The 26,518-nt window shown below is 44.5% G+C and overlaps 1 protein-coding gene across 1 annotated transcript in view; it reads left to right on the plus strand.

Annotated features, from left to right (window-relative positions):
* KIF21B (kinesin family member 21B) overlaps nt 1-26,518 on the plus strand; it is a 117,044-nt gene that overhangs the window by 23,671 nt on the left and 66,855 nt on the right. Inside the window, exons 2-7 of the mRNA XM_030221415.1 lie at nt 7,294-7,516; nt 9,517-9,699; nt 17,349-17,498; nt 19,560-19,694; nt 22,993-23,160; nt 24,937-25,052. Coding sequence (XP_030077275.1) covers nt 7,294-7,516; nt 9,517-9,699; nt 17,349-17,498; nt 19,560-19,694; nt 22,993-23,160; nt 24,937-25,052 — 975 coding nt within the window. The remainder of the gene's footprint in view (nt 1-7,293; nt 7,517-9,516; nt 9,700-17,348; nt 17,499-19,559; nt 19,695-22,992; nt 23,161-24,936; nt 25,053-26,518) is intronic.

Genomic DNA, 26,518 nt, shown 5'->3' on the forward strand with positions numbered 1-26,518 from the left:
AAGAAAACCTTGCTAGCCCCCGTTTCATTTGCATCAGAAACGGGGCTTTTTTTTTTTTTTACTAGTGTTCTTATAAAAGAAGCAAATATATCATATCTGTGCCCAAACTATTCACTGGGAATACCCTTGCTCCTGTCATGTAAAAATATGTTCAGTTTCGTTAGCATGTATAGTTGGGTCATGTGTGTCAGGCAGTGGAAAACGCTGTATGATGAAAGGTTTAGCTTTTTGCGTTTGGATTTTCAGGGGATTTGAGCGTTGGATGCTTAGGATAGATGCATGAATTGACAGTAGCTGGGATTGGCGTTGCCCTTCACGAATGCCAGTCTCTGTGCTGATATATGTTTGTCTCCAGCTTGGCTTCCTCATCCTGAATTACTTATCTCCGTGATCTGCTGTCTCATCTCTATCCCCGCTGCCTTGCACCTGTTGAGGCTTCAAAGTGTGCTGCCATTTATTTTCTGAGAGAGGGGAATTGGGGAAGGAAGAGCCACATCTGTTAGGTGGCTAGTAATACACGATCCTTCATGTGAATCTTTAATGCGCTTACTGTCTGGAGCCCTCCTGCTGACTCTGTGGGTTGGTCTTGCAGGGCCTCCATCACAGCTGCAAGTCAGTTAGTCACTATATAACTATGGTCATCCTGTTTAAGGAGAAGAGCTTAAATGCTCTTTTGAGAGAATTTGACTTTTTTAGATTTAGTTTTTCACTTTTTTCCAGGGCTGAGCTCAAAAAGTGCATTCAGGAACATACATTAGTTTCCTCTCCCGACGGAGAAGTGACTTGGTCAGTGTTACGAGGAGTGTCAGCAAGAGAAGTGCCATTTTGACCCTGGCTGCCCTGGTTCTCAGGCGGCTGCTTAGGCCACCCCTGCACACATGCTGACCTCTGAAAATGCTGATTCTCGGTTCTTCTGGCATGGCATCTGTGTACTCTGTATAAAAATATGAGGGGCAGCTCTATAATGATGCCGAGGTGGCATTACAAGGGAGCAGCATATTGCCGCTACCCAGCACTCTGCCACACTCCTCGTCCGACATCGTTCCTTTCTTTCCCTTCTATTTGCTACCGTTATGCCACACGTGTGCCTCTCCCCCCCCCCCCCTCCAAACCGGCATCTCCCCTTTTCCTTCCTTCTTTCCTTCCTTCCTTCCTGCCTTCCTTCCTCCCGCAATCCTCTTCCCCCAAGTCTACCTTTTATTTGTGTCAAAAGCTGTCGGGTGGATGCAATGATTCACATGCGCTGCCCTGCCGCCGGCCTGACATTCTCTCTCTTCTGCGGTGACCCGCCCTACTTCCTGTTTCTGCTGAGGCAGGTCGCAGTACAGAGAGAAAACGTTGGACTGGCAGCAGGTCAGCACCTGTGAATTGCTGGCCTGCTGGGGGGGAAAGAGGGGGAGGAAGGAGAAGAGAGAGAGATTTTGGGCTCAGTATAAGAAAGAAGGGAGGGAGAAATGTCAGACTTGGGGGAGAGGTGGAAGGGAGAGAGGAAGAGATGTTGGACAGGGAGGAATTGGGGGAGGGGAGAGAAGATTAAAGACTTGAGGATAGGGTAATGGGAGGGAGAGAGATGTTATTCATGAGAGGGAGAGATGGATGGGGAGAGATTGGCTTGGGGGAGAGCAGAGGGGGGTGGAAGGCGGAAAGGGAGGATGGGGAAGGGAGAAATGGACTTGGTACAAGGTAGAAGAGTAGATGGACAGGGGAGTGTGGAGGTGGAGATGGACTTGGAGGAGGGGGAGATGGACTTGGAAAGAATGGGGGGGGGGTGGCCGAGGAAGACAGAGGGGAGATGGGGGGAAGAAGGGGAGAGAGAGAGAGAGATGTCAGATGGGGTACAAGGGAAAGAAGGAAAGATGTCAGGGTGTGGAATGGTTACAAGGGTGGGCTGAGGGATAAGGAGGGGGGATATTAGGAATGGTGGATCCACGTGGAAGAGGCCATGGGAGGGATGTCAAGGAGATGAGTGAGAAGAGGATAGTGAGTACAGAGTGTAAAATGTGGTAATGGAGAGCAGATGAAAGATAAAAGGGAATAGGAGGATGGGAAGTGTGAGAGCTAGGGGAAGAGAGAATGAGATAGAAAGTTGATAAGTAGATGAAAAGGAATAGAGCAAGAGGGTGAAATTTGAGTGGGCAGAGGAGAAAGATTGATGTCAGAGACAGGTGTAGTGAGGGAAGGAGGAAAGAGGAGGCAATAACAAATGGACAGAAGCTGCTGGAAACAGATTTAGCAAAAGACAGGAAAGCAGAAAAAGGAAACTGGGACCAATGTGATGGAAAAATAAGGCCCAGATGCACAAAGGTAGAAAAATGTTTTATTAACTGGAATATGTTAGCTTTGGGAAATGTGCATCACAGATGTTTATGTATTGTGCCCAGTACAAAAGGAAATGTATTTGTTTCTTCAGTGTTGTTCTGTTTTACTTCAGTAGATGTTTTGGTGTTTTATGGTCCAGTGTAATATTTGTAGTGCTGCCCTCCCGGATTTTCTGGCATAAAGGAAGAAACAAGCAGGTGCATCAGACCAGTTCCTCCTCCTTTGCTGGCCTGAGCTCAACTTCTTATTTGAAATGTGTGGCTGTATGGAGTCTGCGTTGTTCAAGTAAGCAGTGGGCCTAGGCTGGTAGAGGAAGAGAAAATGGTCTGATGTGCAGCTGCTTGCTTCTTATGCCACATGATCTGGGAGAAAGACATAGCAAGATGGGGAGCAAGGAGAAACATGATGGCAAATAAGAGCCAAATGGCCCATCCAGTCTGCCCTTCCTCAGAAACCACTAACTCCTCCTTTTCCTAAGGGATCCCACTTGTCTGTCCCACGCTTCTATAAATTCTGACAGTCTTCGTCTCCACTACCTCCACCGGGAGGCCATTCCACGCATCCACCACCCTTTCTGTGAAAGAGAGAAGAAATAGAGAAAGTTAGGCTTGGTGGCTAAGAGGAGAGAAGGAACTAGGAAGCTGGGGGAAGGGGAAGGGGTTCAAACTAAGTTGGGGTAAGCAAGAATGGAGAGGGTAAAGCCTGGAGCATGATTATTACTGGGGACGGAAGAAACTGGGGGAGTGGCCAGGCCTTATGACGGGAAATTCTGCGCAAAAAAAAATTTCAAATAATGCAGAATTTTTAAATATTGCACACAGACACCCCCCCCCCCCCCCCGTTTACTAAGCCACATTAGGACTGGCAGTGCACTAATGCCGACAGAGCCCATTCACTTTGGCATGGCTTAGTAAATGGGGGGGGGGGGGGGAGCAGAGACTGTCTCTTCATGTTCAAGTGTACAGTGCTGCGTACGTCTAGTAGCACTATAGAAATGATTAGTAGTAGTGGAATAGTCTCTGTACTCAGTGATATCATCAGAGGCAGCCAGTTACCCATAATGCATCAGGAGTTCTGCCTGAAATGGCAGTGAGTTTGATAGCCTTGAACAGCATAGGAGCCAACTCTGTGGGTGCTTGAGCACCCCCAATATTGAGAAAATTCCTTGTATGTGTCCAGGGAGGGGTTATTTCCACTGGGCTTAGCATAGGAGCCAGCTCTGCGGGTGCTTGAGCACCCCCAATATTGAGAAAATTCCTTGTACGTGTCCAGGGAGGGGTTATTTCCACTGGGCTTAGCACCCCCAATAATTTTGAAAGGTTGGCTCCTATGTTGAACAGTATCAGCTCCACCCTACTCTAGCCAGTCTTAGCTCAGATGCAATTCTCTGTTGTAAATGGTGATTGCAATATGACCTGATGTTACAACAGTGTGCTTTCAAGTTTGCCACATCACAAGGATCAGTCTAAATGGGTTGATCTAGGGTTGCCACCTGGCTCCTAATTTGCATGACAAGGTTGATGCAACCCTAGGTTTACCGCATTATATGCAGGGATTTTTAGTCTTGCTTTTCTTAGGGAATCCAATTTGGAAATCAGAACTACAAGTCCCTGCATGCAATTGTTTAAAACCTGGACTGGATCAACCTTAATTTGCTCTTGGTTTTGCCACAGTGCATGTCTACAGATGTAATACTGCTTTTCCTAGAGAAATCAAAGATACCTGCATGCCCTAAAATCAGGGTTAGATTAGCCTGTTTGAGCTGATCTGGGTAAGGTGGCAATCGAATGTTTACACGAGTGTTTTAATGCTTTATAATATATTAGATAGTTCAGTGGTTAACTTTCCCTGGGCAATAGAGAAAACAGATCCTCCTCTTTGGTCCCACCCAGGACAAAGCATTGCCCTGTTGATTGATTGACACTGCTATTACTGTGGACATCGTTCCTGTTTCAGTGTTACCCTCAGGGTTCGTTTTGTAAATGTTGGCTTATAGAGTGGGGAACAACCAGGCCTTTGTGTGGCCCACAGCTACTGGGAACTGTGGCTAGATTATTAAGCAACTTAGCCCACACTTCCCTCCCCTTTTCTGAGGGGGTTTTGAGGGGAGAGGAGCAGTGTATTGGGTTTTGTGTTCTCCTCTGAGAACACTCGGTTACTATGGTGAAGCTCGTTGCTTTCACATCCTACCAGAGAAATTGAAGCTCAAAGACCACCTTGGCCATCTTCAGCTCTGGTGAGGCTCGGGCCTTTCCCATTATCTGTGGCAGGCTTTACTCTTTAATAGCCAAGATTAAGGATATGAATTCTGTAAAGTTATTGATTACTTTTTAATTCTGCTCTTTGCCTACTCAGACTAGGTTGCTGACCCAGTGGATCAAAGTTGAGAATCATTGCTTGGATGGTGGTCAATGACTATTAGAATAGGGTCTGAGAGCACCTGGCTGGCTACAGGACAGTTCAACATTCATTTTAATCTTCCTATCTACATATATTTTTCACTTGTTAGTACCACCTTGAGTTAGTTTTTGGGCACTGGGTGGTTACTTGTGAAGGGGTGAATGAATGTCAGGAAGTACCTTTTCATGGAGAGTGTAGTGAATGCCTGGAATGCTTTCCAGGGGAAGGTGATGGGGATGAAAACGGTGATGTAATTCAAAAATGCATGTGGTAAAGCAGAATATCCTTAAATTGTAAAAGGATTGAAGGAAAACAAAGCTTGTCGGTGCAGTAGTAGGGAAGTAAGGCCAGTACTGAGTGGACTTCTACGTGTCCCAAATATGTCAGGATGGGGCAGAGTTTTACTGTCTGTGTCCAAATTATGGAACCAGATTTGGATGGGCTGGAGTGGGCTTTGATGGCAACTCGAGCCAATGGGGAGTAAGACCAGTGACGGGCAGATTTCTGTGGTCTGTGACCCGAGAATAGCAAAGACAGATCAAGAACAAATGTGTATGTTTTATGTTACATTCATATGCTATGAGTGTATCTCAGAGGGGGAGGGGAGACACCTTAAGGTTGATTAGTGAGTAAAATGTTGTCAGTCTATAACATTGTAGGACCTCTTTTTTTTAATCAAGAATTGACAATGAATTTGACTATGCTGCATCCAAATTTGTAAAACCAGTCTTCCTTGATTGTGTGACTGCCCTATTTGTGGTGCCAGTGTTTGATCATGACAGAGTGGTAGGATCTGGCTAACTTTTTTGGCTAACTAGATGGACCATGAGGGGCTTTATCTCCTGTCCATATACTATGTTACTATCAGGCTTATTTTCAAAAGAGAAGGACGCCCATCTTTTGACACACATCACAAGATGGACGTTCTTCTCAAAGGGGCGCCCAAATCGGCATAATCGAAAGGCGATTTTGGGTGTCCTCAACTGCTTTCTGTCACGGGGATTACCAAAGTTCACAGGGGCGTGTCGGAGGCATAGTGAAGGCAGGACTGGGGCGTGCTTAACACATGGGCGTCCTCGACCGATAATGTAAAAAAGAAGGGCGTCCCTGACAAACACTTGGACAACTTTACTTGGTCCTTTTTTTTTTTTTTTTTTTTACGACCAAGCCACAAAAATATGCCCTAAATGACCAGATGACCACCGGAGAAAATCAGAGATGACCTCCCCTTACTCCCCCAGTGGTCATTAACCCCCTCCCACCCTCAACAAAAATTTAAAAATATTTTTCCAGCCTCTATGCCAGCCTCAAATATCATACCCAGCTCCATGACAGCAGTATGCAGGTCCCTGGAGCAGTTTTAGTGGGTATTGCAGTGCACTTCAGGCAGGCGGACCCAGGCCCACCCCCCCTACCTGTTACACTTGTGGTGGTAAATGTGAGCCCTCCAAAACCCACCACATACCCACTGTACCCACATGTAAGTGCCCCCTTTCATCCCTAAGGGCTATGGTAGTGGTGTACAGTTGTGGGGAGTGGGTTTTGAGGGGGGTTGGGGGGCTCAGCACACAAGGTAAGGGAGCTATGCACCTGGGAGTAATTTCTGAAGTCCACTGCAGTGCCCCCTTGGATGCCCGGTTGGTGTCCTGGTGTGTCAGGGGGACCAGTGCACTACGAATGCTGGCTCCTCCCATGACCAAATGGCTTGGATTTGGTCGTTTCTGAGATGGTCGTCCTCGGTTTCCATTGTCGCCGAAAATCAGGGACGACCATCTCTAAGGTCAACCTAAATGTTAAGATTTGGGCGACCCCAACTGTATTATCGAAACAAAAGATGGATGGCCATCTTGTTTCAATAATACGGATTTCCCCGCCTCTTTGCCGGGACGTCCTGCGAGGTCATCCTCAGGAAAACATGGGCGCCCCTCTATATATTACTATATGGTCCCTGGAATACTGGAGCTGGAATGGATGGGATCACTTTATCACCATATATCGTAACCTTCCCTACCCCGTCACACAACCGTGGTATAATCCCCTTCTTTCCCTTTCCCTCCCTCTCCCTTCATGAGAAAAAAATCACCTGCCTAAGGGGCAGCCAGTTATCAAGTAGCCAATTTATCTGGGTAAACAGGCATTTGCCCAGGGCTGGTTCAAGGGGTTGTGGCACCCTGAGTCAGCTTTTTTGCAAGAACAAAGGAACATGCTGTCACCATCGTGAAGGGTCAACCATACTTTTGGTGCCAGTTCAAATAGTTTTTGTGAATTGCCCTGCTCCAGTATTCAAGTAATTCACTTGGGTTTCTTTGACTGAGTTCTGATGAAGCCCAAGGGTGGGTGACTTTCTGCTCCTTCCAGGAAATGTGATGTAATGATTTTACACAGGAAACAAACTTATGAATTCAGAATCATGAAATGTTGTACTCTGTATCACTGTGCCCTTCTTCTGACCCCTTCAGTTCTAAGGGTGACAGACAAATGCCTGCACCTACCTCCTGATCTATCAGATCCAGTCCTAGCAGTTAAAGGCTCAGCTAGTCCCTTTTGGTAGCATTTCTTTAACTCTTTTTACAGGATCCGCCCCCAGCTGTCAAAGGAGAAGATTGAAGGATGCCACATCTGTACCTCTGTAACGCCCGGGGAGCCTCAGGTGCTACTGGGAAAGGACAAAGCCTTCACCTATGACTTTGTCTTTGATCTGGACAGTAGGCAGGAACAAATCTACACCACCTGTGTCCTGAAGCTTATAGAGGGCTGCTTCGAGGGTTACAATGCCACAGTGCTGGCATACGGCCAGGTAAGGGCAGTGTGAGAGAGAAAGATTCCAGTGACGTCACCCAATGCCATGGATGTGCTTATGGACTCCTTTCCCCCTTTTCACCCAATAATCTGCACTACAGAGGCCGCGATACTTGTATCCTTCCATATTTTCCCAACGTTAAACTGTTTCCATTTTTCTACTTTCAAACATTTTGCTAACTCTGTGGACTTCCTTCAGCGTAAACGGTATCAGGGGCATAGCCAGAAGTCTGGGGGGGACCAAGCATATCCCCCCCAGACCCTTCTATACTTTCGCTGGGGGGAATGCCCAAGCCCACTAGCCGAAGAGATTCGCTGGCTGAGTCCCTGCCCATGTTACCTCATAGTGAGAATGAAGTACTGTAGTAATAATAATCATTTCTAAGGGTCACAAGGAGTTGCAGTGGGAATCAAACCCAAGTCGCCAGGCTCAAAGCTCACTTCACTAACCATTAGGCTACTCCTCCACTCCGCTGGCTCTTCCGCACATGCTCAGAACTGAACTCGGAGCTCGGCATGCGCGGAATTGCCGGCATTCAGGACTGAAGCACCCTGCTGGCTTTCTTGTAGTTGAGGCAGCACGGGCAGGGACTCGGCCAGCGAATCGCTTTGGCTGGTGGGCTTGGGCATTCCCACCAGTTATTTATCCTGTGCTGCAGTTTTGGAGGGGACCTGAGCCCAAAGTTGGTGGTACTCAGCATCTTCTACATCACTAAACTGTAGAAGACATCTGCTTAATTTTCTGAGTCAGAATTTCCTTTTAACGGCTGGTATAACCAGATCCTGTCTTTCTTTCTTTCTACCTGGAAGTCCTGCCTGAAGAGGCACAAACTCGGAGAGGCATTGCACCAGTCATTTGACACAAATGGGAGCGTCAGTCCCTCTCTTTCCTCAGTTCTCACCTCACTATTTTCCACTGCACCATTGGTTATGGTTACCATATTTGGTCCCCCAAAAAAGAGGGCACATGCCCCGCCCCCTTTCACACCCTGCACCGCCCCCTGTCACACTCCCCGTCACCCCCCTTCCCTTACCTTACTGTACTGCCCTGGTGGTCTAGTGACCTCTTCGGGGCAGGAAAGAGCCCCCTCTTTGCTGCCCGGAGTGCTGCCTTGCATCCTGTTGCTGATCTCGGCGCTGATTCAAAATGGCCACCGAGAGTTGAAGTCTCGTGAGGTTGCTTCAACTCTCGGTGGCCATTTTGAATCAGCACCGAGATTAGCAACAGAATGCAGAGCAGCGCTCCGGGCAGCAGAGAGGGGGCTCTTTCCTGCCCAAAGAGGTCACTAGACCACCAGGGCAATAGAGTAGTAAGTAAGGGGAGGGGAGGGCCGGGAGGCTAGCATAGGACGGCCCGCCCGCCAGCCTGCCCGTTTGTCCAGTAATCCGGACAATCGGGCAGATTGGCAAAATCCACCCGGTTCCCGGACATGTCCGGGTAAATCCGGACATATGGTAACCCTAACTTTGGTGCAACCATGCTTATATCTAACATCTATTTCTCCTTCTCCTCCTCCTCTTTACCTCTTAAAACTGTAAGGTCTCTGGGGCAGGGAGCTGTTGTATCTGTTGTCCCTGTATGACTTGATTTAATTATGATACAGGAAAGTTTCAGACTCCTGTGTTGCAGTTTAGGCAACGCCCAGCTTTTGCTTTGAATATTGAGTTGTATTACTCACACTCGAGTTTTTTGCCTGTACAAGTGAAGTCGGTCCTCTTACCTGTTAAGAGGTGACTGATGTGGGTCCAGCTCCCACCCTTTTTACCCCAGCATTCATTATGAGCAGTGCTGAATAAAAATTAAACATTTATAATGATGAAGAAAAATAATATACAGACTTGACGACCTAGAAGATGTGTGTTTTGTTTGATCAAACATTTCAGAGCAAGTGTAGCTCTGATGCCTGCTTACTGCTGCCAGAATTCATTTAAGAATGGTGTTAAGGCCACACTTAAAGGTATGTACACAGCCTGATGGGTCCCTCTCTGCTCTTTCAGACGGGGGCTGGGAAGACCTACACCATGGGTACCGGCTTTGATGTGAACATGTTGGCGCAGGAGCAGGGGATCATCCCGCGGGCCATTGCTCACCTCTTCAGCGGCATAGAGGAGCGCAAACGGAGGGCGCAGGAGCAGGGTGTGGCTGTGCCAGAGTTCAAGGTCAGCGCACAGTTCCTGGAGGTATGTCACGTCGCACTACCAAAAAACAGACAGATGCAGGTGCTCCATTGTGGAACAAGGTGGGATGGGAGATAAAGAGGGAAAGGATGAGTGATCTGAGGTTTACAACAAGGAGCTGCCACCGACTTTAAATTCAGGTTTTTGCCTTTTATTTGTACACGTTTTTACTTTCCAAGCATCTCCTAATTTTGAAGAGTTCTAGCGCTGGCCTTACAAGAACAGTAGAAAGCTTCCTGCAGACTGTCTTACTGATGCTGCTTTAGTTCCTGAGCCTATCCAAACCAGTCTGGGGGCAATTCTGTACGTGGGCGAGAGCCTATTTCCTAAAACAGTACTTAGGTGCCCAGATTTACGTTTGTTTATTCATTGACTTGATATACCACTATGCAGAACCTGATCAAAGCGGTTTAGATTATTAAAAACAGTTTGTTAAAAGGAAAGGAACGCCATTTCATAACAAAAAAGAGTTCTCACGCACACCCTAAAGGGGGAGTAAAAGAGGGAAGCTCAGGCAAGTCAAGAAAAAGCATAACTAAAGTAGGCTATTCCCTATCTCACAAGCCCATCACTGCAAGTTCACTAGGAAGTAACAAAAATAAAAAAAATCATGATTTATGGAGACTATAAGCTAATTTAAAAAAATGTTTTAAGATGAGACATTTTGGAAAAGAAAGTTCAACTCTGATATCATTTGGCAAATCATTCCTGCATTTAGGTGGTAAGAATAGAAAAGCTGAAGATCTAGTACTCTCATAACATGCCAAAATGGGGGATGGAAGAACAAAATGATGTCCATCCAGTGAGCGGTTTGCTTGGGATGGAGTATAGGGAATAATCATGTTAAACAGATAAGAGGAAACGCCAATATGATCGACTTTAAAAGCTAAACATAATATTTTTAGTTGAACATGAAATTTGATAGACAACCAATGCAATGAGTGGAGTAATAGAGTAATACAATCATTTTGTTTCGCATGATACAAAAACCAGACAGCTGTATTTTTTGCAAGGTCTGTAAGCAACGTAACTGAAGACTAGTAATTACAGTAATCTAAACGTGAGATTATAAATGCTTGGACAAGAGTATGCATAGCAGAAAAGCTTAAGAAGGCTCAAAGAGAACGAAGACGATGTAGTGTCATAAAACCCAGCTGTAACATGAGAAATTAATCAAATATAATCCCCAAATATCTAAAAGATTGGACAGGCTTCAGATCCATGGCGAACCAATGAGAAACCAAAGTTGGAAGAGAATGAAGCTATAACCCAATAAGTAGTGTTTTTTTTCTGGATTGACTACTAACTTACAGGCCTATAAGCACTGAGTCAATGCTAATAAACACTTTTGTAAGAGTGTAATATCCAATGTAAGAGGTGAAACTGGGTAAAGACCCGGTTATCTGTGTAATAGAAAGCCTTTATATTGTGGTCTTGAACTAATGTGCCAAGTGGACTGATGAAAATATTAAAGATTAAAGGCGATATCACTGAACCTTGTGGAACACCGCAAGTGAATCGATTAGAAATTGAATGTATAGAACTGAAAAGGAATGCTCGGTCAAATAGGAAGCAAACTGATTTAGTACTGTACCCTCTAATACAATATCTGAGAGTCTAGAAAGAAGTAAAGAATGATTGACATGGTCAAAAGCTGCTGATAGGTCCAGTGACACCACCAGTGCTAAATTACCTGACTCATGAACAGAATGATTCACTTAGGAATGCAGTAATGACAGTCTCTGTACTATGATACGAACGGAACCCAAGATTAGAAACCAGGTGATAGTGTGCAGGAATGGAAGGGTCTAATGAACTATTCTTTAGTATTGGACAAATTGCCACCCTTTTCCATGAGGAAGGAACAATGCAGATAGTTAAACTTTGTGCAACCATATGTAAAACTAGAGGCAGTAACCCATGTTTAGATATTTTTAACCATGTAGACGGAATAGCATCTAAAAATGATGTAGTGGGTCTCATTGGTTGATTTAGGAGTAGTAAGTTGGGTGTCAATTTCAAATAGTTTTTGCAGAATTTGCAGAAGAGGTGGTCATTTTCTTAACAAATTTCACCTGATGTGATGGATAAAGCAAATGAGTTTTAAGACTTAATATTGCATGATAAGAATACCTATTGGATAAAATTTCAATTACTGATAAAGTGGACCTAAAAATAGCCGCTAACCGTCCCCCCTTTTTTAGAAGCTCGAGACGAATAAAATTTCTCATAACCCTGTGGAAGACACTGAAAAAGATAGGACTCCTCGCTGACATGCAAGCTAGGTTTCCGTAAGACAAAGTCATAATGTGAATCACCGATAAGCTCATCAATTACTGGGGTTTTCGATCGAACAGCTGTACAATTAAGACCTAATTTTAACTGCTGGTGACCAGTAGGTGTCGGAGGGAGACAGTGTGTCAAGCAACGTTCTCTATCTAATGTACACTGGCTAGAGCAATATGGGGGACGATGATTTAAAAGAACAGATATAGATGAACAACGGAGTATGATTTCCGTATGGCAGTGAAAACGATTGACAGTTGAAACGAGTCTTACGCTTATAGTGCAAGACCTACTATAGGTAATAAAAGAAAAACAGAACAACCTGAGATGAAAAAGTCCTGATTTTAATGAAAACTATGACTCTTTAAAGGGCTCAGCTTACAAGAGTGTAACCTTACTTTCAGGTCATGTGACCTGTGTTCCACAGACCAGGAAACAGTAACCAGCAGGAATTGTGACAGATGAAAACTGCACCGGGAGCCTGTAAAAACAGAGAGCAGAGAGCTGCTTCTATGTATAGGCTATTCCCACAGCAACACAGTGAAAAAAAGACCAGACAAGGCAAACAGCTTGATTTTTTTTTTTTAAAGGGCTCATTTCCGTTACAGAACACTAATGTAATCCAACATCAACACTTCCAAGCTTTACATGCCTACAGTGACATCAGCCATAGATCTGAGGACCAACTTAGAAACATTTTATTTATTCCACACATTCTTGGTATAGCACAAAATGCTGTTAACCAGCCAATTTATCCAGAAACCAGTGCAAAAAAAGTCAGTTTTCAGTTACGAATTCATCCATGTGCATGACTTCAGTAATAAGGAAAATACATGTGATGAACAGTGGCGTAGCCATACCCTATTTTGGATGGGCCCAGAGTTAACTTAGATGGGCCCTTCCACACCACGCCACCCAACATCACCCCCCCCCCCCCCCACCCCCGGAGATGTAAAAAAAATTATATGTATTTTTCACCTACTCCACATAAACCTCTCTCCTCCTCTGCGGTGTTCCGGCATCTTCCCGCCCATCGTTGAACCCCATCCCTCCCCGATTCACCTTAGTGATTCATTATTGCTGCCTGTGCTGGCTTCCATCGGCCAGGTCGCACCGTCACTGATGTCATTTCCTGTTGCCTGTCTGGCGGGACCCGGCCGATGGAAGCCTTTCGGGGCCAGCGCAGGCAGCAATAATGAATCACTGCAGGCACCAGAGATGCCTGTAAGGTGCACTGGGGAGGGACGGGGTTCAGCAATGGATGGGCAGATGCTGGGATGCCGTGGAGGAGGAGAAATGTTGATGTGGGGTGCCACCACTGAGTGGGGTCTGAGCCAAGAATGGGTGGACCTGTGCCCATCCAGGCCCACCCATAGCTACGCCCTGAGGAATCAGAGAAATTGAGATCGTACCCTGGCTTAAGAGTAAGCTTCAGTCCTATCATGAGATGTACAAATCTAACCTGCTTAGACTGACCTGTGCAGCATTACCCTGTGGGAGTTCTGCCTGACTGTCTTCTCTGGGGGGGGGGGGGGTGAGTTCCAGAAGCGTCCTGAGCCAGGAATGTACACTGTCTGGCACACTCCCAAGTGCTCCTGCCCCACTTATTGCATCACCCACCAGCAAGGGAACCCAATGGACAGAGCACAGAGTTGACACATCCCTGCCTTTCTTGCACTCTCTACGACCACACTGGCTAAACATAGCTAGTTAGAGCCTGTGGGGGTAGAGGTGTTCCTTCCTCTGACAGTTCTGTTCCTGTCTTTACCCCCCCCCCCCCCCAATCATTTTCTGTAAATTCCTAGATGTGGAGGAGTTTTTACCTTGAATGAACATTTTAGTCCTTTATATTCTGACAGATTGCCTCCCCCTTCCCCCACCCATCGTTTTCTATGCGCTAATGGTTCCTTATTTCAGTCTTTTTCTAGGTCTTCTCTCTTTTATGCATTGATATACTTCCTTATTTTCACCTTTTTGGGGTAGAGGAATACAAGATATTTGTTTTCTTATGTTTCTGCTGCTATTGCCTCTACCAGATCTTTTAAAGAAGGCATACAATAAACATCCATCTTAAATACTAAATAATAACAGTATACACGTTCTACATAAAACCGAAACCTTTTTCACATAACCAAAGATGATCAAGCACTACCTCATGTCGACTAGGCTCTTTCTATAGTAGATGACCTAATGTATGTTACAATCCAATTCATAACTCAGAAACCTTCATGTAATACCTTATTGTATTCCTCTCTACCATGATCTACTCCATTTATGTTATGTTCCATGTACGTTCCATTGTATATTTCTTAACATGTATGTCCGCACATTAATGCAATACCATCTGTAATTCTATTACCCGGAAATGGCATCCGCCATTACGGCAAATATAAGCCACATTGAACCTGCAAAATGGTGGGAAAATGTGGGATACAAATGCTAAAAATAAAAATAAATAAATAAATAAATAAATACCTAGATTAAGAACTAGAGGTTATCTTTGTTTGAAGAAGGTTAGTTTACCCCTTCCAAGCTATCCATCGTCTCTCATCGTTTCCTCCTCTCTCCCATCCTCCAGCTTTTCCTTTCCGTTCCCCCGGCACTTCTATCCTTTTCCCTCTTTCCCTTCTCCTGTCTCTGTATCCTCACGCGTGAATGGGATCTTGCTGAATTTGCAGGCGTATACCCCAGTGACTGTGACTGTTCACTCTGCTCCCTTCCCTTCCCTCTGTCATGTTTTTCCCTGTGGTGATTGACTCCTCTGCTCCCTCTGAATCTACTTAAACAGAGAAATTTAAAATGAAACGAGATGCTTCATTGGAGAATAAACTGTTGAGTGTCGATGAATGCAGCATTAATAATGAATGATGTTGGAAAGCTCCCTGGGGACTGGATTCCTTTCAGGGGCAGATTGGAAAAGTAACATGGTCACCTTGGAGAAGGTGAATTTAGGGATGCTTCTAGAAAGCTGAGGAATGGTTATCACTGAATAAAAGATGTCCTCTGTAAAATAAAGCCTGGTATACATTGTATATGGATCTGGTGTTGAAAAGAAAAATCTGTCTTTTGTGTTCTGCACCCTCATTAGAGTATGCAACTGTTTCCATCATAGACAAGGAAGGATTTTTTTGTGTGTGGGTCTGACTACAGCAATGTCGGCTAGAGGAGCAAGTGCATAAAGGAACGTGGCAGAGGTCAGATTTAGACTCGTTTTAGTACCTGGCTAGGGCTGTTTTATGTATGAAGCCATGTTCTCTGCAGTGACCCCAGTACCTCCCTCCCCCTTTTCCTCCCTATCTGAGCAATGCATAAAAAGCCTGGCAGTCTGTCACATGCAGAGCATTCTGGGCTATCCATGCTGACTGTCATATGCTGTCTCAGCAGAGAGGGGGGTGGGGGTGCATGCGGCTGGAAATAAGAATCAGTGTTCAGAATGGCGGAGTAGACCAGTAGTTACAGCGTAGGGCTGGGAACCTGGGGAAGCTAGGATTCAAATTCCACACCTGCCTCTGATGGTACTTGGGACATTGGGTGAGTTGCCTCGGGTATAACTTAAGATTGTAAGCCCTCTACTGCTCCTGAACTTGTAATTCACCTTGTGTTCATGTTTAGAAACATGAGTAATGAAATCTAAAATCCAGATCCAGATGGGACCTGCTGTTAAGGAAGCCACTAGGGATGGGCATCTGATAAAGTTTGTTTCTTGTCGTTTTCCAGGCCATGTATTGGAATTTTCATTATATGTGGGGTTTCTTGGCTATTTTGTCATTTGGGAGCAATGTCGTTGAGAGCACGCCTTTTTTAGAAAGATGGAGCTTTCTTCCTGATCATGCATGCATGGTTTGAAAAACAAAAGAACACAAAATGCCATGTTTTTTTTTTCTGCTTGTTTTTGTTTGTTAATGACCGTGCAACGATATGGGATATGATGTTGAGATTTTCCATGTCGTTGCAAATGCCAGCCCATCCCTAGAAGCCACTAGAGCCCCGGATATGGAAACATTTGTCTGATGGTTTCAGGGCTCCTGGCCAGTAGCTGTCTGAGCTCGTGGGGTTCCAGACCAGATTCTGCAAAGCCAGAATTTTTATAAGCTGCAGAAAAACCCTCTGATACATTATATTAAGCTTTGCTGTATAGCTGCCAGATTGTTTTTCACCTGCTAATTCTACTAGCATGTTCATGAGAGTTACAGCTGTGCCACTGCTCCTTCATGTGTCCTGTAGTATCACCTGCTCTCCAAATATTAACCCTCTCCTCAAATGCAGCACTGCCAGTGTCCCCTCCCCAGTCCCCTGCTGCTCCAGTTCTGAGACCAACACACATTGTGCGACCTCACCTTGAGTATTGCATTCAATTCTAGTTGCTGTATCTCAAAAAATATATAGTGGAATTAGAAAAGGTTCAAAGAAGAGCAACCAAAATGATAAAGGGGATGGAACTCCTCCTGTATGAGGAAAGGCTAAAGAGGTTTGGGCTCTTCAGCTTGGAATAGAGAGCTCTATCGAGCAGGGACTGTCTCTCCATGTTCAAGTGTGAAGCGCTACGTACGTCCGGTAGCGCTATAGAAATAAGTAGTAGTAGTAGTGATTGAGGGGGGATATGATTGAGATCTATAAAATCCTGACTGGTGTAGAACAGGTAGAAGTGAATAGATTTTTCATTCTTTCAAAAAGTACAAAGACCAGGAGATACTCGGTGAAATTGCATGGAAACACTTTTAAAACAAATAGAAATAAATATTTTTTCACTCAAAGCTCTGGAACTCATCGCCGGAGGATATAGTAACAGTGGTTAGTATATCTGGGTTTAAAGAAAGGTTTGGAAAAGTTCCTGGAGGAAAAGTCCATAGTCTGTTATTGAGATGGATATGGGTGGGGAAGCCACTGCTTGCCCTGGGATTGGTAGTATGGAATGTTGCTACTAATTGGGTTTCTGCTAGGTACTTGTGGCCTGGATTGGCCAGTTTTGGAAGCAGGATACTGGGCTAGGTGGATCATTGGTCTGACCCAGTATAGCTATTCTTATGTTCTTATTTATTTTTATTACATTTGTATCCCGCGCTTTCCCACTCGTGGCAGGCTCAATGCGGCGGGCAATGGAGGGTTAAGTGACTTGCCCAGAGTCACAAGGAGCTGCCTGTGCCGGGAATCGAACTCAGTTCCTCAGTTCCCCAGGACCAAAGTCCACCACCCTAACCCCTAGGCCACTCCTCCACTCTTAACATTGTCAATACACCTCAATCCTGCCCTGTAGCAAAACCTGCTACTGCAGTTCGGAGATCCATTCACTTCTTCCTTACCCTTGTTCTAGTTTTCATTCAATCTTCTTTTTTTTCTCTCTCCCTGCTTCTCTTCCTCAACTCCAGCTCTACAATGAGGAGATTCTGGACCTTTTTGACAGTGCCAGGGATCCTGATTCTCGATACCGCAAGTCCAGCATCAAGATTCACGAAGATGCAAATGGCGGGATTTACACCAGCGGGGTCACCTCACGGCTCATTAATTCAGAGGATGAGGTAAGTAGCATTGCAACGGGAGTCAGAATAGCTGTTGGCACTGGAGGAAGTGGGGGGGAGGTTGATTGCGTGTATGATGCTGGTGTTTGGGGGGGGGGGGGGGAGTTTATCTCTGTGTTTCTGGGGGGAGTCTCTTTGCACTGGGTCTGTGTCCAGGAGATATTGTTACTTCTCACTACCTATCTCCATTTTTTTGACTGAATGTTTTTGAATTTTTCTAAGCCTATACAATCTTGTACACAAGTGAGTCAATATTCAGCTGCTGGCAGTCAGCGGGTTTTTATAGCACTGACTGTAGCTGGCTAAATTATCCATGAATATTCAGTTCTGGGCCATGTGGGGTAGTGGCGCTGAATATGGGACTAACTGTTCCAATGCAGGCTGCCAAATCTTAACATAGTAGATGACGGCAGAAAAAGACCTGCACGGTCCATCTAGTCTGCCCACGATAAACTCATATGTGTATACCTTACCTTGATTTGTACCTGTCTTTTTCAGGGCACAGACCGTATAAGTCTGTCCAGCAGTATTTCCCGCCTCCCAACCACCAGTCCCGCCTCCCATCACCGGCTCTGGCACAGACCCCGTATAAGTCTGCCCTCCCCCATCCTAGCCTCTCAACCACCAACCCCTCTTCCCCCCGCCACCCAATTTCAGCTAAGCTTCTGTGGATCCATTCCTTCTGCACAGGATTCCTTTAGGCCTGTCCCACGCATGTTTGAATTCCGTTGCCGTTTTCATCTCCACCACCTCCCGCGGGAGGGCATTCCAAGAGTTCACCACCCTCTCCGTGAAGAAATACTTCCTGACACCTTTCCTGAGTCTGCCCCCCTTCAATCTCATTTCATGTCCTCTTATGTGAGTCCCAGCCAATATTCATCCAGGGCCTGCATAAGACAATTATCTGGGCCCCCGCTGAATCCGCATAATTTAAAAATGTTTCCTAGCCCTTCCGATCTCCCTCTTCCTTCCCCCCCCCCCCCCCCCCCCCCCGCCGCAATAGCAGTGACCCCCATGGCCTACCTAGCATCTGAAACGTCTACAGACTCTACGGAACACTGCAGCTAGAATCTTATGTAGGGCAAAGAAATAATCTCCTCACCCCACTTTTAAAACACTTATATTGAATCAAATTCAAAATATTGACTCTTACTCATAAAACACTGTACAATTAAAAAAAAAAAAAAAAAAAGCGTGACTACCTCTCCTCATTGGTTATTCCATACACATCACTCAGGACTCTTCATTTTCTTACAGACAATAGACTGGTACTACCCCGTCCTTCTGGGAATCGACCAGATCCAGCGCTTTTTATTTTCTGGCCCCAGCACTGTTCAGTTCACTGCCGCAATATTTGAGATTAGAGATGTCGAATTCCTCTTTTAGACCAATCTGAACTGAAAACATTTATTTCACATGGCATTTGATTGCCGGTGACCCCCCAATTGGGATGTGTGGGCTTGGGAGCATGAGCGCCAGTCTGAGTGAATGACCTTTTGACCTTCTGGTTGTGTGTGTGGGGTTCTGTTGTATCAAAGTTTGGCATTCTTTTCTAAAAAAAAATTAATCACTAAACAAGCAGTTTTGAATTTGATTTGAGCCAGTGCAATTGAATAAATAAAGATGTAACCCTATCAAATTTATGTAATCCCTATATCAATCTGGTTGTAATTTGGAAGAAAGTTTGGAGGAGACCCCTAAGTACAAAGAGCTACAACAATTGAATTGGGACATTGTTAATGCTTGAACAGCTAAGTGAAAATGATCTGAGTGAGAACCTGAACATATTGAACAAAGTTCTTGGTTTCAGAAAGATTTTCTGTCTTAGATTATTGATGCTCCAAAGTCAGGCCATAATCAAATATGAAGCTTTAATCCTGATAAAAATGTAGCTGGGACTAAGGAAAAGGTGTTGATAAGGTTTTTAGGGGGTCTTTTAAGAAAGGTTAGCTTGAGTTATCTGTAGCAGCAGGTCCCATTTTATTCCTATGGATCCTGCTGCAGATAAGTCGAGCTAATCTTTAGTAAAAGACCTCCTAACTCTCCTGCTCTCTTTTGCAGCTGGTCCAGTGCCTGAAGCAGGGAGCTCTGTCCCGTACCACTGCCAGTACCCAGATGAATGTGCAAAGCTCTCGCTCCCATGCCATCTTCACCATCCACCTGTGGCAGATGAGGGTCTGTGCTCGAGCGCCCCTGGTAAGAAGCTACAGCCAGTGGAAAAGGCATGCAGAAACCCCCACCAAGTGACTGGGACGGGCCTGAAACACATCCCTTATATCTAGGGCTGGCTGGGGTAGGTGACGGGTAGGGGAGGAGAAGAGGGAGATTTAAAAATCTGGTCGTAGACAATTCTGATGGTCTGGCTTTCAGAGTAACCAAAATATGTGATGGAAGTTTAGTGGGTTTTATGGTGACTGGAGCACAGCCTCAAGGGAGGGAGGAGAAGCAGCAAGCTTAAAAGCGAAAGGGGACAGAGCTGGGGTCTTTGTGATGACAAACTTAGCGCTAGGGCATGGAGTGTATACGACTTATTTTGTGGTTTAGGGTGTTTTTCTACTTCTGCACCCTGATTGCCTTTTTATAAGGGAGGGGGAGAAGAGGGGAAAGAGGGTTTGGGGGATAAGGGGAACTGGCACTTTCTCTTGTTCATATGGGCTTCCTGTTTGGTCTGAACCATGAGCCCTCATTTGAAGTTACCCAGGACCTTTTCCCTGCATTTCTCTTTTGATTCTTCCCTCCAGACCATATGCCCCTGATTGCAATCCTGTTGCTCTTGGGTTGAGGAATGGGCAGCCTTTTTATTGATCATGTTTCATCATATGCTTAACGATTGTTACATGTCTAGGCCCATGTATGTGACTATTGTTACCCGCCTTGGATAAAGGCAGGATATAAATGTAGTAAATAAATAAATAAATAAACCTTAGCTCATTTGGAATTGAATACTGAAAAGACTAAGTTTGCCCCCCCCCCCCCCCCCCCCCCCCACACACACACAAACACACCCCCAATCTCTATTTACTGCTTTACATTTACCTGTATTGAATGGCACAGTTTTTCAGTTGGAGCCATCTCTGAGAATTTTGGGTGTGATATTGCACTCTCGTCTCTCTGAGAGGCCAGTTAAAGTAACTAGCTCAGTTTCTTTTAAAAACTGAACATATTATAAGGCATATTTTCAAAGCACTTAGTCTTCCAAAGTTCCATAGAAACCTATGGAACTTTGGAAGGCTAAATGCTTTGAAAAAACGCATTGTGTTGCTTTTCTCCGAAGCAATTGACTCAGTCTGTCATTCTGTTATTGTTTGATCATTGTAATCTCCTATTTGTTGGTTCTCGGGCTATAGTTGGTCGGTTTCAAATATTGTAAAGTGCTGCTGTTGGTGTAGTTTTTGGATTGCAACGCTATGAAAACATTACTCCGTATTTGATAAGACTTCTTTGGCTCTCTTTATGCACATTGTTTGTTCCAACTCCTTACTACTGATCTCAGAATTACGATAATCCTCCCACTTTTCCACAGTTGTTTTTCCTTAAATGCTCACAAACAAGGAGTAACCTTTCCTTGCTTTTTCCAGGTTCACTATGGGCGAATTTTTTTTTAAATTATTATTCTTTTAATGCTTCATTTCATTACCTAGCTGTTAAAACATTGGAATTCTCTTCCTGAAGCGATTTAGATATGAGCCCTCCTACTTTTTATGTAAATTGTTAAAATCCCATTTATTTAGGAAGTTTCTGAAGACATGATTTTTGTGTGTTCGTATGTAATAGGTTCTTATTATGTATTGTTCAGAGATTATTCATCTCTCTTGATTTGTTGTAATCTGCACGAAGCCTTCGAGCATGTTGCGGAATAGAAGCTCCTTGCAGGGGCATACCTACCTTATATGGCATTCAGGGCAGAGCACCCCATCCTCCTCCTTCATGCAAGGGGATGCACAGGGCAGGCACATGGCTGTCGGCTCTACTTGTCCTCTGCCCCCTCTGACTTCAACTTTCTGTTCCAGGGCAGGGAACCGGCAGAGCCAACAGCCGTGTGCCTGCTCGTGCACCCCCTTGCTGCCAGTACCCGGGGCGGACTGCCCCCACCGCCTTGCCCTAGGTATGCTAGAGGTTCCTTGTATTTGTAATTCATAACTTCACTGCTAACCCAACAGTGGCACTGGCTCATCATTGGTCAGGGACCACAGGCTTCAGCTTCCTCATGAATATTTTTATTTGTTGCCACTAAGGGGATATATTAGGCTTTTTCCATGTGTAAGGCATGGTTTACACACACAAAAGGACTTTCTTTAAATGGTAAAGCTGAATATGAGTGTATGAGTATACGTGCTAACAAGATGGACATAGCTTGAGCAGAGCAAGGATGGAGTTGTGACACATGGGCATAGCTTACAAAGTAATTGATTTTTCACTCTTTCAAAAAGTACAAAGACCAGGGGACACTCGATTAAATTACATGGAAATACTTTTAAAACAAATAGGAGGAAAAAAAATTTCACTCAAAAATAGTTAAGCTGTGGAACTCGCTTTTGGAGGATGCGTGGTAACAGCGGTTAGTGTATCTGGCTTTAAACAAGGTTTGGAAAAGTTCCTGGAGGAAAAGTCCATAGTTATTGAGATGGGACATGGGGGAAGCCACTGGTTGTTCCGGGATTGGTAGCATGGGACGTTGCTACTCTTTGAGATTCTACATGGAATGTTGCTACTAATTGGGTTTCTGCTAGGTACGGTCTGGCAGGATACTGGGCTAGATGGACAATTAGTCTGACCAGCATGGCTATTCTTACGTTCTTATGTACAGACCTAGAGCACACATTTACACTTTCTTTGGAGCAGGTATAAGTGTGTTGAGAGCATTTGTTTGCTTGTATCCAATTATACAAAGGTCTGTGTGGGTTTTGTAAATTAAGTACCATTTTGACTTTTCATATAGGCACCCTGTTATAAAGTTTCAAATCATGGCTCAGATTCTTACCATCCCACCCCACCCTCCACCTTGGCTGTGAACAGCCCCACTGCAGCATTACCAGCCCTGACAGAATTCCATGTTCTCCACATAGTAACTCACAGCACTGTGGCTGAGCCAGTAGAACAGCCCCCCAAATCCTGGTTCTAAGCACTCTAACCTGTGGTCTCGGTGTCACGTAAATTTTGGTTGTGGAGATATGCATTCTTACTGGTAGTGTACATGTAGTCCTGACTAATGTGTTATCTTCCTGCGATTAACTAGTTGGGTGATAAAGAAATTGATCTAAACCAATTTGTATCCTCTGTCCAGTTAGGTTAACCCATTTCCTTGTTCAGGATCATGGCTGGATTATAACGCTGGTCCGGAGCGGGGGCAGTGGTAGGGGTATTTCTTCTTCCTCTCCCCTCCCCCCACCTCCTGTCCTGCTGCTCTGTATCTGGGGACATGATGTAGCTATGTGGGAATGCATTGTACTGGGGCATCTCATCAATGTTTTTTTGTTGTTGTTGTTGCTTTCAGACCAATAGTGAAATCAATGGGCTGCCTCAGGGATCTCCGCCTGCAACGGAGTATGAAACTCTAACAGCCAAATTCCATTTTGTTGACCTGGCAGGATCTGAGAGGCTCAAACGAACGGGAGCCACAGGAGAGAGGGCCAAAGAGGGCATTTCCATCAACTGCGGCCTGGTATGCAATTTGCAGGTCTTATTCCTTCCTTGTAATGTTTCTCAAGAGCAACAATATTGTAGATTTTCTGTACATACTCTGTACATGGAGTGGAGGAGTGGCCTAGTGGTTAGAGCAATCCAGAGGTGGCCGGTTCAAATCCCACTGCTGCTCCTTGTGATCTTGGGCAAGTCACTTAACCCTCCATTGCCTCAGGTACAAACTTAGATTGTGAGCCTTCCTGGGACAGAGAAATATCGAGAGCACCTGAATGTAACTCACCTTGAGCTACTACTGAAAAAGGTGTGAGCAAAATCTAAATGAATACTCATAATTCCACCACAGGACACACAACCTAGGTTATGGTAGCACAGGCTTCAGACACACAACTAGATATAGCTTTCTGTAACTGTTCATTATATATATATATATATATATATATATACACTCTCATACACACAATGAAGAGTCAATATTCCAAGGATTTTGCTGGGTAAAACTGCTACTTATACATAGATTTGTGTGATAAATTCCACTTTTTCTGCCCTCAACCTGTATTTAGATATTTAGATTTATCTCCAGCCAATCTGTTGGACCACAAAAGTTGAACTACCAAAGAGGAAATGGCTATGGTTTAGCCAGACTGCACTAATCTTTTAGAAACTCGTGCAAAAGGTTCAACGCCTCTGGGCATGGTAGATGTTGGGTGTAGAGCGGCATAATAATATGCTTGCATTTTAAGTGGGTTGTAATTAATAAGACACTTATAGTTTGATTGTTCATCGGTCATCAATAAATATATTGTTGACACACAAAAAAAAAATGTTTCCAAGGAGGTGGGTAAACCTTGATGCTCCATCCAGGTGGGCATTAATTTAGTTCTCTTGAATAAGTGAATACGTTTGGGTAAATGGGGTGATTCATTATTGGGGGGAGGGGAGAAACTTAAAATCTTGAGGATGGATTTTCTTACTCTGTATTGTTCTTTATGATGCTTACTTAAGTCAGATCATATCGAGATTGTTGGAATGTTTAACTGGTTGGCTTCTCAATAAAAAATGTTGAAACATAAAAACTCGTGCAAAGCTGCATCTGCAGATCAGCCTGGCATATCAGCCCTGGTGGTGGCGAAGCACAGGAGATTACAGTCCCACTTTGAAACGCTGACTTGATTGGGTAGATAGAAACAGTAACAGCATCCCGGAAAGCCTGGCATGAGAACAGGAGTTTCCTGTGTTATGAAGAAATGAGGAAAACCAGGGATGAACAGGGGTCTGTGGCATTGCACCATTAACTATACTGGATGGGCCTTAGGATTCTCTGTTCTTATGGCTGTGTATGTGAATTACCTGTGTCCATGCGGAGCGGAAGTCGCGATGTGATTCTTTAATGAGACGGTTTATCGTGGAAGCACATGAAGGTGACTTAAGGCAAGGTGTCTTTGGTTATTTTTGCCACTAGGATACCTTCAAAGTGAAATTTTTATCTGATGGGTGGGTAAGGTTGCCCCCCCCCCACCCAGGTCAGGATCCACTTCAGATTTGCCCAGGGCAATAATAGGGTGTAATTCTGATATTCTCATTGACTTCCTTAAAAAAAAAATGTTGCTATCAACTAATGCATGTCATAAAGCAACTCTAGGTCTAGGTCTCGCCCGGATTGATTTGGCTCTTCCGATGCATTGATTGCCCTTCAAGAGTTATTTTGGTTGATGACACAGTAAGGAACTTCTTGCAGTTGTTGGATTATGTGAACACAGACTATGAGCTAACCAGTGTATGTCTGATTTGATGCCAGTTGGCCTTGGGGAATGTCATCAGCGCCCTGGGAGACCAGAGCAGGAAAGTGATCCATGTGCCGTATAGAGATTCCAAGCTGACCCGTCTGCTCCAGGACTCCCTCGGAGGCAACAGGTAAGTGCTCCAGCCAGAAGGGACACTATCGTTTCCATGATTATGCTCAGTTTATGGGATGCCACTTGAGTCGGGAATAAGGACACACCTCAGTATGGTTTTAAGAGGAGCGGTTGGACCATCAAAAAGAAATTTATTTTAGTTACATTCAAAACGATAATAGTAATAATTACAAGGAACATTTAAAGGTTACAGGTTTATTAAAACTTTGATATACTGTCTTCAGGGCTGTTTACATTATATAAAAATGTTAAAATCAAAAATAAATAGAAGAAATGGAGAGTAAACAAATAGATTGAAGGAGAGAAAGAAGGTAGGAACTCCATGTGGTACAGGACAGAGAAGAGCAGTATTTGAATTAAACACACTGCTGATATATGAAGTCTTAAAATAAACACAGCATCTGACATCTACCCTCCAGTTCTATAAAAGTTGTGAAAAATTGCACGTGCAAATTTGGGCATATGCCAAATTTGCACGTGCAATTTAATTGAAATAATTAGCACCAATAATTTGCTTGTTAAGCAATTGGCGCTAATTAGATTTAATTGGTATATATGCATGTAACTTTTAAGTGTGAGTTCAAAAAGGGGGCACAGAAATGGGAGGGTCATGGGCGGAATGGGGGTGTTCCTAAAATTAACGTGTGTAGTTAGAGAATAAGGGGGAAACACTCCTAATTTAGGCTTGAAGATTTGCACCACGTTTCAGATGGGGCTGTGCCTAAAGTTAGGCATGATTCCTGGGCGTAAGCGCTATATTATAAACTGCGCTTAACTTTAAGTGCAACTTATAGTGCTTTTTTTTTGGGGGGGGGGGCTCCATATATAGAATTCACCCCCTAATGTGCCTCAAGGCTAGTAGCTATGAGTAGACTGTGAGAGTTAAAAAAAAAAAAAAAAATTATAGGCATCTCTGAAGAGGATAGTCTTAAGGGCAAAGTGGAAGTCAGCGTGAGAAGCCATTAATAATTGGACATTCCAAACAGTACAGCCTATAACACTAAAAGCTTTAGTACGAATGGAATCCTAACATATTTGCCAAAGAGAGGGGATGTGTAATGAGTTGGATTGAGCTGATCACAGGGTCCTAAAGGGAGTATAGGGAATTAGCTATTGAGAGAGAGAGAGTGGTGTATTTGAGTAGTGAATTTTATGAATCAAGATAAGGGTTTTGAAGGTAATTCGATGTGAAACGGAAAGCCAACGCTACTCCTTAAGAAGGGGTGTAACATGGTCATTTTTTTTTGAGCCTGTCAGTAGCGTAGCCAGACCTCAGTTATTGGGTGGGCCAGAGAGTGACCCAGGTGGGCATTTCCTCTCTGCCTACTACTTCCCCTCACTTACCCCCGCTGCATTAAAAATCAATACTTTGGCTGGCGGGGATTCCTGGGCCCTGCCATTTGAAGAATCCCAAGCAAGTCTCATCCTTGCATCTGTTTCCGTTAGCAGCTGCCGACACCAGCA

This window comes from Microcaecilia unicolor, chromosome 12 (genome assembly GCF_901765095.1).
Source record: "Microcaecilia unicolor chromosome 12, aMicUni1.1, whole genome shotgun sequence".
Taxonomy (NCBI): domain Eukaryota; kingdom Metazoa; phylum Chordata; class Amphibia; order Gymnophiona; family Siphonopidae; genus Microcaecilia; species Microcaecilia unicolor.